Source organism: Myotis yumanensis, unplaced genomic scaffold (assembly GCF_028538775.1).
Source record: "Myotis yumanensis isolate MYYU_CA2020_CCGP unplaced genomic scaffold, mMyoYum1.0.hap1 SCAF_6, whole genome shotgun sequence".
Classification (NCBI taxonomy): domain Eukaryota; kingdom Metazoa; phylum Chordata; class Mammalia; order Chiroptera; family Vespertilionidae; genus Myotis; species Myotis yumanensis.
Genome location: NW_027223757.1, coordinates 11,191,571 through 11,205,797, shown reverse-complemented (window position 1 = coordinate 11,205,797; position 14,227 = coordinate 11,191,571). Strand labels below are relative to the sequence as shown.

Genomic DNA, 14,227 nt, shown 5'->3' with positions numbered 1-14,227 from the left:
GGGGTGGGGGGGGGGGTGGGGGGGGGAATAAAAGCACAAGATGAAAAGAGACTTAGAAATCAATCTGATAATAAAAGTTATGATTAATACAAATAATAATAGCAGCTAATTTTAGTACAGAACATATTTAGGTACCTTGCTAAGCACTTTAAATGTATAAACTGCATTTAATTGTCAAGATACTTCTATAAAGTAGTATCCATTATTAAATTCATTTTAAAAATGAAGGAACTGTGGATCAGAGAAGTTAAATGACTTTATCAAGGTCACAACTTTTCTGAAGAAGCAGGATTTGGAGGCAGGCTGATTTCAAAGGCCATGTACCTACCATTTGTATTGTTAGTAAAAGAAAGAAGCAAATAAACAATAAAGGGCTAGATTTAAAAAGCTTCCATGAAGAAGAAAACTACTATAGAAAAATAAAAGATCCAATCTACAGGTAAGGCTAACAGTGATTGGAAGAGCATTATTATATAAAGAAATGTCTATTTCCTATTTCAATTATAGTTCAAATAAGTAGATATTTAAATTTATTAGCCATTTCTACATAATAAAGTTACATGTATATGACTTTAATGATCTAAGATAAATATAATGCCCATGTCAGTATATTTTGCAATTAACATAGACTATATTTTTCAGCTTTTTAAATTCTGATTTTTCGTAGTCTGACGAGAATGATGTTAATCATACTTTATATGAAAAAATTAAAACCACTATAAATAAATAACTGATATAACAAATGCTATATTTTCACATTACAAATTCTTATTAAATAGACAGAAATAATGTTTTAGGTTTATAAACAAAGAAAAAGTATGTATTTTTAAAATTTGTAAATATCTCATTTACATTTAAAAAACAATTTTTAAAAATTTGTATCATACTTTATTTGTTCTGGAGTGCCTCCTGATGTTGCATTAGTTATAGCCCAAGCTGCTTCTTTTCTGGTGCGAAACTCTGCTTTCTGAAGAATCTCAATCAAAACAGGAAAAATATTTGCATCTATAACTGACTGAAGAGAAAAAATTGTTACAGCAAAATCAATGCAGATATAGTTTTAAATATATTAGTAAGAAGAGGAATCTTGAAACTCAATGGCTTTAAAATGGTAGGCTCTTTGGAAATATTTTATTTCTAGTCTTTCAACAAAAGTTCACTTATTTTCTTTTTAAGACTGGAGAATACAGCCCTAACCGGTTTGGTTCAGTGGGTAGAGCACCAGCCCTAAGGCTGAAAGATCCCAGGTTCGACTCCAGTCAAGAGCACATACCTCAGTTGCAGGCTCGATCCCTGGCCCTGGTTGGACACATGTGGGAGACAACCAATTGATGTGTCTCTCTCACATCAAAGTTTCTCTCTCTCATTCTCTCCTCCTGCCTTCCACTCTTTCTAAAATCAATGGAAAAATATCCTCTGGTGAGAATATACAGAAAAACAAAACAAAGACTGGAGAATATATTAGCAAGAATGTAAATTTTAAAGATGATAAAACATAAGGCAGATGATGGATCAGGTAATTACTGACTGAAGAGTTTAATAGGGCCCTAATAGATCATTATTTAACAGTTTTGAGATCATTGTCTAACTTTTTAAAAATTAACAAAAAGCAATCCCTTTTTAAAGCCTAACCATTATGTCGGACACATGTGGGAGACAACCACATTTACACATAATTGTATATGCATATGCATATGTATATGCATATGTACATGTATATATATAATTGCTATTCCTCTTTAGAATACTATAAGTAATTATTTTAGAGGAGGAAAGGCTATGTTCTTGAAAATAATTTTCAAATACTTTTCAATAATCTTTTTCAGTAACTCACTAAAATACATCACTGATAAAATGTTGACTTTTTTCCAAACTAACTTCTGAGATCTTCCTGTTTTCTCAGATCTGAAAGGCATTTACCTGAATCTGAGCTCTATTTCCAGCAGTAATGTTAGAAACAGTCCAGCAGGCTTCTTTTCTGATTGACTCCTTTGGGCTACTCAGTAAGTGTAAGAGACAGGGTAATGCAGAGCAATTCAAAATTACCTAAAACAAAAGTTAGAAATGGAAACAGTTTTATAGAAAATAAAAAACTAAACAAAAATATACTCATGAATTATTTAGAAATGCAAAAACCATTCTGAAAACTTAAGAAAAAAATTCCTCTCAAAGTAAAACTTAGGCACTTGCTGTCTTCTACCGTCCCACTTTGCCAAAACCTTTCTAGTGTTGTTGTAGTGAAATGCACTCAGAGTTGTGTCCTTCTAGTTTATAAATGCACTCAGTTTAACTGAAATAACTATTTGAAGACAATATAGTGACTGGTTAGGATCCATCCTCTAGTTTTGCCAAATGAATTGATGGGGAAAACGCGCGCACACACACACACACACACCAAATAGCTTGAAAGTAATTAATTCCATAACTGTTAAGAAACCTTAACATGTAGAAATAAGTCTATTAGTTTCATTAAAAATTTTACTGTCCCATCCTTGCCAGGGTGACTCGGTTGGAGCATCATTCTGTATACTGAAAGGTTTTAGGTTCGATCCCCGATCAGGACATGTACAGAAGGCAACCAATCAATGTTCTTTCTCACATCGATATTTCTCTCTCTCCCTTCACCTCTCCCTAAAATCAATAAATAGCCCTGGCCAGTTTGGCTCAGTGGATAGAGCATCGGCCCACAGACTAAAGGTCCCAGTTTCGATTCCCATCAAGGGCACATACTTCGGTTGCAGGCTCAATCCCCAGTAGGGGGCATGCATGCAGGAGGCAGCAGACCAATGATTCTCTCTTATCATTGATGTTTCTATCTCTCTCCCTCTCCCTTCCTCTCTGAAATCAATAAAAATATATTTTAAAAATTTTACTATTACACTTTTCTTTTGTAAAGAAGTATATTCTGCTTTGTTCTTTTACATTCCTTAATAACTATCAATTACTAAGGATCAATTATTTCATAATTAAGGTATATTAATAGAACTTTTAAGGATTAAAATGAAAACAAAACTCAAAAATTAGAATAAAAAGTTTACTATATGGTGGCAAACAAAACAGAATATGTGTTACAGAGTTGAAGTTTCTAGAAAGACTATCTATACCAGATCTGATATCAATCTTGATATCACACCTTTTATGATATCTCACACACATAGTTAATTACCAATTCAGAAAGTGTTTCCTTGCTGTCTTTCCTTTCATTATCATAACCTAGGTCTTCAGTCCTACATAATAAAAGGCTAATATGCAAATTGTCCCTTCAGGAGTTTGACTGACTGGGAGTTTGACTGCTTGCTATGACATGCGCTGACCACCAGGGGACGGTGTGGAACAAAGGAAGGCCCGGGCCAGCAGCTGGAAGGCCCCGATTGGCCCTGATCACTGGCCAGGCCTAGGGACCCTACCCATGCATGAATTTCGTGCACCGGGCCTCTAGTCTACTGTAAAAGGCCATTTCATTTCTAACCCCTCTTCTAACTTATTTATAATCAATCATCCTCTTACTAACAGTTTCTTCTCCAATCAAGTTTATTTTTATTTTTTATTTTTTAAATATATTTTGTTGATTTTTTAAAAAATATATTTTATTGATTTTTTACAGAGAGGAAGGGAGAGAGATAGAGAGTTAGAAACATCGATGAGAGAGAAACATCGATCAGCTGCCTCCTGCACACTCCCTACTGGGGATGTGCACGCAACCTAGGTACATGCCCTTGACCGGAATCGAACCCGGGACCTTTCAGTCCGCAGGCTGAGGCTCTATCCACTGAACCAAACCGGTTTCGGCTCCAATCAAGTTTAATGCCTCTTAAACATACCTCCATACATGTCTGGCACATAAATCTCTTCTCGTCTAATTATGTCCTCTACTTTTAAGATCTAGCTTTCATTCTAACTCCTTTGTGGAATCTACTGATTTCTTAGTACACTGATTTCTTCTTTAAACTTTTATAGCATTTACTGATCAATCACCTCTCAGAAAACATATACTACCTAGGGTAATTTATGTTGTTTTAATATATATTTTTCTCTCCAATTGAATTGCAAATCTCTCAAGAGCCTAACTCCTATCATGTACTTCTTCATATTGATATAGCTCTAGGATAGTACTTTCACATGGATGTATTTGAGCCTGATCACTTATTATCAAGAATATGCTTACATTATAGATGCCTATATAACTATGTTAGTTTATCCTATTAAAAAGTCTGAACTCACCTGTGTTTGAATATCATCACCAGTCACAATATTACCAACTGCTCTTAATGCAGGTGATACAACTTTATAATCATTGTGCCTAAAATAATAAAAATATTAACTTACACACTACATAAGAATTTAAAATTTACAGGAATTTGTAAAAATAGTACCCAAAAAAATCCCATATACTCTTTACCCAGAGAATCCATTCAAGTTTCACTAATTATCCCATAATTATCTCCATAATAAAAAGAATCTAATCTAGGATCATGTGGTGCACCCAGCTGTCAATCTCCTTTAATTCAAAACAATTACTTAATTTTTCCTTGATTTTCTTGATCTTGACCTTTTTTATGAAAACAAATCAGTTATTTGGTTTTGTCCAATGTTTCCTCATGATTAAGACACAAGGTATATACTTTGGCTGTGATAACACAAATGCTACAGTCTTTTTATTACATAGTTTTGGATAGTATATGGTATCTGTTTTGTCCATTATAGTGGCACTGAACTCTGCTTGCTTAATTAAGATGGTGTCTGTTAGATTCTCCACTTTGACATTACTATTTTTCCTTTTATAATTCACATTTTGTGAGGAAATACTTATAGGCTATGTAAAATCCCATCCCTTACCCCATTTTCACCAATAGTTTTAGCATCTATCGATGCTTAGTGTCTGGATTATTAATAATTATTAATATTGTTGCCAATGATGATTTTCTAATATTATCATCCCAACTACATGCCTTCTCTACCTATTGGCCTATGTACTTATTTTAGTGTGGACTCAAGGACTCCTATTTTATTCAGTAAGTTCTAATATCCTATATAATAAAAGGGTAATATGCAAATTGACCCTAACAGCAGAACAACTGGGAATTACTGGTCACTATGACACACACTGACCACCAGGGGGCAGATGCTCAATGCAGGAGCTGCCCCCTGGTGGTCAGTGTGCTCCCACAGGGGGAGCTCTGCTCAGCCACAGCCAGGCTGACAGCTGCCAGCACAGTGGTGTTGGCAGGAGCCTCTCCCGCCTCCTCAGCAGCACTAAGGATGTCCGACTGCAGCTTAGGCCTGCTCCCCACTGGCAAGTGGACATCCCCCGAGGGTTCCCGGGCTGCCAGAGTGATTTCTGACTGCCAGCTTAGGCCCGATCTCCCTGGGCGCAGACCTAAGCCAGCAGGTGGACATCTCCCGAGGGGTCCCAGACTGCAAGAGGGCACAGGTTGGGCTGAGGGACGCCAACCGAGTGCACAAATTTTTGTGCACCGGGCCTCTAGTATTACTATAAATTTATTTCAATGCTCAAATCATCCCAGGTTTGAACAGTAGAAGTCCCTTCAAGTGGACTTCTGTGTTCTTTTAACATTTATTCATTCTTTGAGCAGTCATTACTTTCTGAGTATATCTTATGTTTTATCAGTTTCAGCCTTGGAATCAGCTATTTCTCCAAGAATCCTGGTTCCTGTTAATGAAGAGCAGTGTTTAAAAACCTGGACATTTGGTGTGCTCAGCTAACAAGTATAAATGTGTCACAGCTCCCAAGCCCTTTTAAGAGAAATGCACGCACGTGCACACCGCACTCCCCCCCCCCCCCCCCCACCACCACACAGACACACTCGCGCCCAAAATTACATATATTAGTATATTTGTTTCTAGATCTAGCTCTTTAATGTTGAAAGCCATGAGTTCACATTAGAGTCCATTTCCAACTCTAATTTAGTATCACACAAGATTTTTCTGGCTTTTTTCCTTTCCATATTTATAAATCCATTCTCTGAGAATAAGATAGTTTCTATTATCAGAATTCCCCTGTGTATGACCAATCTTCTAATCCAGCTTGGTTGCTATGCCACAGGGTGCTGGCTCCCACCTGCTCCAGCCTAGTTGTCTGCTCCGTTCTAGTTGGTGCCATCCTCAAGCATGGGCCCTGATCCCCCCACTGGACCTGCCTGCCCACCTTCTTCATGCTGGAGCCACAACCCCTTTTCAGACCTCTCTTCTTTCTGCCATCTACCTTGTTTGGGCATACCTAGTGGCTTTCTGACTGCAGAAGAAAGGAAGGAAGATAATACATGTTTTAAAATAAAGGGATGAAAAATTATAATGCCTTTTTAAAATAAGTTCTCTTACAAGTTTTTAACTTCCTTGTATCAAAAATCTGTTCTTTTCAAAGAAGATAGTAATAATAGCTCAGCACAGAGAAACATATTATCTTTAATACAAGTGAAATACTAAATAATTTTCACTTTTACACAGATTAATAATTGTAGTGAGCAATTAACTAAATTACTCATTCTGGGAGAGCAGGAACTACATCCTATACTCACTAATATCTTACTCTAGCAGGTAACAGGCATTTCATACATACTTGTATCTCTCATTCATTAAGAGCTTAAAACTAATGAAATTCATGAACAAAATGAATAGTCCCAACTAGAGGATATAAGACACAAGTTTAAGGGTCAACTTTTCAGTATTATAGCTATTCTGCAAAGTGGGGTTATAGCAGCTTTTCAACCCTTTCCATATGATTCTCGGGATATTTGAGAGGCCATTACTCTAACTGCTAAACTCAGAATCATGTAATTATTAATTATAAATTATAGTTACATCAAAAGTTCCACCAATCTTCGACAGACTCCAGAATCGATGACTGCTTGAATTTTATCATTGGGTCCATCAGAGAGATAAGAAAGGGCCCAACACACATCTGCTAATACATCTGAGTCACTGCTAAACAACAATCGTGACAGAACATTTAAGCAAGGTGAAACCTGTTAGGGAAGAAAGAGGAAATATTTAAAATTTTTCTCTACCTAAAACCAAGTTTCTTTAGGAAAATATAGAAATTTGTTTTAAAACTAACATTTAATACTAGAGAAATTAAACATTCTATTGTTTTAAAATTATTATCAAATATAAACATGACACTGATTATGACCCCTATTAATCTTATACTGAATAAATTAATACTGAATTAATCTTATACTGAATCTTATACAAAAAGCCACTAGATGATAATTTAAAGTTTTTTTAAAATAATGAAATACGTATTTGGGATCCTCTGTCTACGTCTAAATCATACACAAACACACCCCAAAAATGGCACACTAAAACTGAGAGAAGTAAAAATATTCCCGTTAAGTTTTTAATGTAATGATCATAGAATATGATCCAACCTAAATGAATCCTACTTTACTTACTACATATACATTATTGGAAGTACGTATAATAATCAGTTAAGAAGTAAAAGTGTAAAAAACACGAAAAGACATCTGAAGGGTCTTTTAATGGAAGTCACTAATAAACTACATTTCCTAATGTATTGAAACCCTAAATCTTCAATTAAAAGAATACATAAGACAATAGAGATTTTTAATCCTGCTAGCACAAAACTAAAACTAATTAGTTGTGAGGTGAGCAAGTCACTTCATCTCTTCAAGACTCAGTTTTCAAATCTGTGAAACAAAGAGGCTGAATTAAATAAATTCTATGATCCTTCCTCTCAAATTAGAGAGACCTAGGTTCAAACACTATTCACTAGCTGTGTGACCATGTGCAAATAACCCAATATCTCTAAACCCCAAATTCTTCACTTATAAATTAGGATAATAAAATATCGTTAAATTAGTAAGAATGCATGTAGCATCTTAGAACAATGCCTGGCATATAGTAAGCACTGAGATGTTGATTTTTTTTATTGCCATACTCAGTATTGATTCTATAGGGTGTCCCAAAATTCACGCAAGATTTGAATTTTGCGTGAGTATTCAACAACAACAACAAATAAAAGCCTAATTTTACTTGGTTTATTGAATCAGATTCTAATATCTGTTGCCCTTTGATTTCAATCCCTTCAATTTGGTAAGCATTACCAAGTACCAATTATGGCCCAGGAGCAGGGACAATGAAGACCACAGATTTGCGTATGTGCCAGCAAAGCTGTGGAGGCCATTTACCCGATGTGCTATTCCATACATAACCCTATACTGTATACTTTATGAATCAATAATAAATTTACAATTTTTAATTATAAACCTGTGTTTTCTATCAAAATTACTTCTTGCGTGAATTTTGGGACACCCTATATATTCCTTTAAGGTTTTTATTTTTTAATCAGCAACCTAACATCTCTTAGTCTCTCTTCTCAGGTAAGAGTTCTATGTTAAATGTCACAAATAAAAAGTGATGACAGCTTTTTCACATTCTAAGATTTTAGATTGATGTTCTTTTCACCTCTATTTTAAAGATTGCCAGTACATACACTATAATCTTCTGAAAGCACTTATCTTCCCTGCTGGGACCTTCCTGTAAAAATGACCCTAGGACCCAGGAACAGAAATCAGTTCACTTACAAAACAGACATGTTCATCTGTAAGTTAGGAAATAGAATGTGCACAACTGGATCCTACCCCAACAATCATGCCTTCACCCTTGCCAACCACCTCCTCTTCCTTGAACAAAGAAACGTGAGAATCAGTTCTTAAAAGCAACTATAAACTTTTAAATTAAAAAAACTAGTGTAACTGATATATATCCTTTTACTTATATAAAAAACAATGAAGTGCTACATATTTCTATTTTAAGAGAGCAAAATAAAAACATTCTGCTCCACCATCTTCTCACAAACAAGGAAAATACAGAGAAATACAGGGAATTAGTCAAGTAGATATTACATGATGTTGTAGGCCAGAGGGTCTTAAAGTGGGGTCCATGAACCCCTGAGGGATTCTTGCAACATTTGGAGGTCTTTTATGCCAAAAAAATTTTCACAATTATACTAACACATAACTGGTCTTTTTCATTTTGTTGACATTTGCATTAAAGGTACAAAAGCAATGGTGGGTAAAACTATCAGCACCTTAGCACAAATCAAGGCAGTGGTACAAAATGTACCACAGATCTTTGTATTTTTCATCTCCATACATGCAGTTAAAAGAGGGAAAGGAGCCCTGGTTGCTGTTGCTAAGTGGTTAGAGCATCAGCCTGCACACCAAAGGGTCACTTATTGGATTCTGAGGTCAAGGGCACGTACTTGGCTTGCTGGTTCTATCCCCAGCCCTGGTCAGGGAGCCTGCAGAATGCAACCAATCAATGTCTCTCTCACATCCATGTTTCTCTTTCTCTCTCTCTCTCTCTCTCTCTCTCTCTCTCTCTCCCTTCTTCCCTCCCTCCGTCCCTCCCTCCTTTCCACTCTAAAAATCAATGGAAAAAATATCCATTCATCTACTGATGGGCACGTGGACTACTTCCAGATCTTAGCTATTGTAGATAACACTGCTATGAACATAGGGGTGTATATATTCCTTGTAGTTGATGTTTCGGGATTCTTAGAATATAGTCCTAGAAGTGGAATCACTAGGTCAAATGGCAGTTCCATTTTTTATTTTTTGAGGAAACTCCACACTGTTTTTCATAGTGGTTGTACTATTTTGCTAAGTTAAATAAGCCAGTCAGAGAAAGACAAATACCACATGATCTCACTTATATTTGGAATCTAATGAACAAAGAAACTGATGAACAAAATAGAACCAGACAAAGAAGTATGCAATGGGTTGATGAATCTCAATGGGAAGGTTGGGCAGGAAGAGATTAACCAAAGAACTTACATGCATATATGCATAACCCATGGACACAGACAATAGTGTGGTGAAGGCCTGAGGAGGGAGTGAGAGCAGGGAGGAGGGAGTCAATGGGGAAATAACAGGGGACATCTGCAATGCTTTCAACAATAAAGATAAACAAAAAAGAAAGAAAAAATATATAATCAAAGCTAATTGTTTAATCTACTTTTTGAGATGAAATGTGGAATTCAAAAGGAGTAAAATGGTATCCCAAAAATTTACCCACCTATTTTTCTAACAACATCCTACTGAAGACAATACAACTGAGATTGGGAATTTATAAATGATCTATTCTTTTAGCAGAATATTAGTAGATGGGGAAAAGATATTCTAACACATAAACAGTACAATGTGAAAGCACAAGCCACTCTGGACTAGTTACTTTAATTTTATAACAGTGGACCTGAATGAATGACCTTAATCTTGTGTGGGGCTCCAATTTCCTAAGTGACAACTAGACTAGAAGGTTTTTAAAGTCAACTCTGAGATACGTCAACGTCAGTGACAGTGGTTGCCTGAGGAGAGGGAATCATGGGTAAGGGAGGGGCAGAAAGGAAAACTTCCTTTTCACAATATATCTCTTGATTTTGTGTATGTACAAACATTGTCTAATCAATAAGGAAAATAGTTATTAAAATAAAAATGATTTCCATTCAATCTCTAAAAACCTATTAAAAGGAGCCTTAAAAGTTTATACACACAGTTGCTTAATTTGTGTATTTTACTCATACCTTACTAAAGTTTGGAGGAGGGTTTTTGCCTCTACATAAATTTGAGAGGGCCCACACAGCATTTCTGGTTGTTGTAAGTCTGTTTGAATTTGTCAATAACCTGCCAAAGTGAAAAAAAAAAAAAGGAATTGTCACTTTATTTTCATTTTTCCTCTTTAGCTATTTTCTATCATAACATAAAAATTCTCAATATACTTTATAAGGACTTCAAAATAAGCTGGTAAAATAGGAAAAGGTAGTTTTTCAAATTCATTATATTTCCAGAAACAAAAGTAAACATAGCATCTATTTTTAAATTTTTGAATCTACGATCTAAGTGGATTCTTATAAGACATAAAACATGTTCAAAATAAATGATGCCATGGGAAATTAATTTACTTGTCTCTTTATACTTTAAAAAGAGTATTAGATTACTTTTTTTAACCATGAATATACATTATACAAATTCAATAAGCAAGGAATGTGGGGTCAAATTAAGTGAAGCTAAGTTGTTGAGAAGAGACATTGGTGTGTGTGTGTGTCTTTTTTAACAAATTGTCCATCTTACTATTTTTGATCTCCCAGCTGCTAGAAGTATGCTTAAAAAAAAAAAAAAAAAATCCCCATTCTGCAGTGACATCAGCAAAAATGGTGGAAAAGGGAGCTCTGGGGTCCATACCTTCCCAGAAATATGGAAAAAAACTTACAAATCCTGTCAAAATCAACTTTATTCTAACTCTCAAAGGCAGTCAAAAGTTTACAATAACCAAGAAAACTTTTAACCAGGAAAGAGCTAGAATGTAGCAGGAGAGCTTTCTAGCAGTAAAATTTACCCCTACCCAATCCCCTCCCCAGTCTGGCAGCAGCCTTGGACACAAAATCTGGAGTTCCCACTATGAGTTCCTGGTTCCAAAAGGAGCTATGGAGACTTTGTTTTTAAGGAGTTCTGCTTGCCTGTTCTGACCTGTCTGGGTGCTCCCTGAATAACTAATGAAAGATACTTGGCTTTGTTTTGACTAATTGGGTACTTCTCTCCTTAAGATCAACAGCTAGTTTCTCATAAAAAACCATAAAGGTCAGCCTGGCCGGCGTGGCTCAGTGGTTGAGTGTCGACCTATATATATTCTATTTTTGTAATCCCTATTCTGCAGTGACATCAGCTCAATCCCCAGTGTGGGGCGTGCAGGAGGCAGCTGATCAATGATTCTCTCTCATCATTGATGTTTCTATCTCTCTTCCTTTCCCTTCCACTCTGAAATCAGTAAAAATATATTATAAAACAAAAACCATAGAGGACAGAGGCAATGCAATTACATATTTAAAATACTAGAAGAAAAAAACTGTCAACCAAGAATTGCTATCTCCAGAAAAATTATTTTTAAAAAATAAGGAGAAAGTAAACGATACTCAGAAAAACAAAAGCTGAAGAAATTCATCACTAGTAGATCTGCTTTGCAAGAGAAAAAGAAGTCATTTAGGTCGAAATGAAAGGACAATAAACAATAGCTCAAAACCATAAGTAGAAATAAAGAACATTTAAAATAATTACATAAATATAAAAGGATGTATTATTGTATTTTTGGTTTGTAATTTTTCTTTATTTCTATTTAAATTAAAGACAAATACATAAAGCAATAATTATAAATCTATATTAATGGGAACACAATTTATAATGATGTAATTTGTGACAATAACAACTTAAAGGGGGTAGGGCGGAGATGAATAGGAGTTTTTATATAATACTGAGAAAAAGTTGGTATTAATTCAAACAAAGTCATTATAAGTTTAAAATGTTAATTATACTTCCCAGATTAAGCATTAAGAAAATAATCAAAGCCCTAGCCAGTGTGGCTTAGTTGGAGTGTCCTTCCTATGCACCGAAGGCTCCAGGGTTCAATTCCCAGTAAAGGTACATATCCAGATTTTGGGTTCAATCCCCAGTCTGGGCGCTTACATGAGGCAACTGACCAATGTATCTATCTCTCTCTCCCTCTCCCTTCCTCTCTGAAATCAATAAAATATATGTATTTTTTAAAATTCTAGCAAATCAGATCCAACATTACATTAGAAAGATCATACACCATGACCAAGTGGGATTTATTCCGGGAATGCAAGGATGGTAAAATATCCGCAAATCAATAAATGTGATACATCACAAAAACAAATTGAGAGACAAAAATCACATAATCATATCAATCAATGCAGAAAAAGCATTTGACAAAATCCAACACCCTTTCTTGATAAAAACTCTCAGCAAAGTGGGAATAGAAGGATCATACCTCAACATAACAAAGCCTTATATGACAAACCTACAGCCAACATCATACTCAATGGGCATAAACTAAAACCATTTCCCCTAAGAACAGGAGCAAGACAGGGATGCCCACTTTCACCACTCCTGTTTGACATAGTACTAGAAGTTCTAGCCATAGCGATCAGACAAGAAGAAATAAAAGGCATCCAAACTGGAAAAGAAGGAGTAAAACTGTCCTTATTCGCAAATGACATGATATTGTACATAGAAAACCCTAAAGATTCCTTCAAAAAACTACTAAACTTAATAAATGAATTCGGCAATGTAGCAGGATACAAAATTAACACCCAGAAATCTATTGTTTTTTATACACCAAAAATGAACTCACAAAAAGAAAAACTAAAAAAAAAATCCCATTTACCATTGCACCAAAAAAATTAAGGTACCTAGGAATAAACTTAACTAAGGATGTAAAAGACCTGTACTCAGAAAACAACAGGACATTGAAAAAAGAGACAGAGGAAGACATAAACAAATGGAAGAACCGTGTTCATGGATTGGTAGAATCAACATCATTAAAATGTCCGTACTTCCCAAAGCAATTCATAGATTCAATGCAATCCCCATTAAAATAGCAATGGCATATTTCACAAACCTAGAAAAAACTCTCCAAAAATTCATCTGGAATAAAAAAAGACCCCAACTAGCCACAGCAATCCTGAGAAAGAAGAACAAAGTTGGAGGGATCACAATACAAGATATCAAGCTATATTACAAAGCCACCATTCTCAAAACTGCCAGGTACCGGCAGAAGAACAGACATATAGTGGCAGACCAATGGAACAGAACAGAGAACCCAGAAATTGACCCAAGCCAATATGCTCAATTAATATTTGACAAAGGAGGCAAGAGCATACAATGGAGTCAAGACACCCTCTTCAATAAATGGTGCTGGGAAAATTGGACAGATACATGCAAAAAAAAATGAAACTAGATCATGAACTTAACACCATACACAAAAATAAACTCAAAATGGTTAAAGGATTTAAATGTAAGACAGGAAACCATAAAATTCTTAGAAGAATCCAATGGCACCAAAATATCAGACAAATATCATAGCAATATCTTTACTGATACAGCTCCTAGGACAATGGAAACTAAGGAGAAATAAACAAATGGGACTACATCAAAATAAAAAGCTTCTGCACAGGAAAAGAAACCATCATCAAAACAACAAGAAAGCCCACTGCATGGGAGAACATATTTGCCAATGCTATCTCAGATAAAGGTTGAATCTCCAAATTTTACAGGGAACTCATACAACTTAACAGAAAGAAGATAAACAATCCAATCAAAAAATGGGCAAAGGACCCAAGTAGACACTTTTCGAAAGAGGACATATAGGAGACTGAGAGACATATGAAAACATG

At 35.4% G+C, this 14,227-nt stretch overlaps 1 protein-coding gene across 1 annotated transcript in view; it reads right to left on the bottom strand.

The window, feature by feature from the left end:
- The window catches only part of KPNA5 (karyopherin subunit alpha 5), a 42,153-nt gene that overhangs the window by 8,939 nt on the left and 18,987 nt on the right, over positions 1-14,227 (bottom strand). Inside the window, exons 8-12 of the mRNA XM_070417537.1 lie at positions 10,565-10,664; positions 6,820-6,983; positions 4,222-4,300; positions 1,921-2,046; positions 888-1,015 (exon numbers count right to left, since the gene is read on the bottom strand). Coding sequence (XP_070273638.1) covers positions 888-1,015; positions 1,921-2,046; positions 4,222-4,300; positions 6,820-6,983; positions 10,565-10,664 — 597 coding nt within the window. The remainder of the gene's footprint in view (positions 1-887; positions 1,016-1,920; positions 2,047-4,221; positions 4,301-6,819; positions 6,984-10,564; positions 10,665-14,227) is intronic.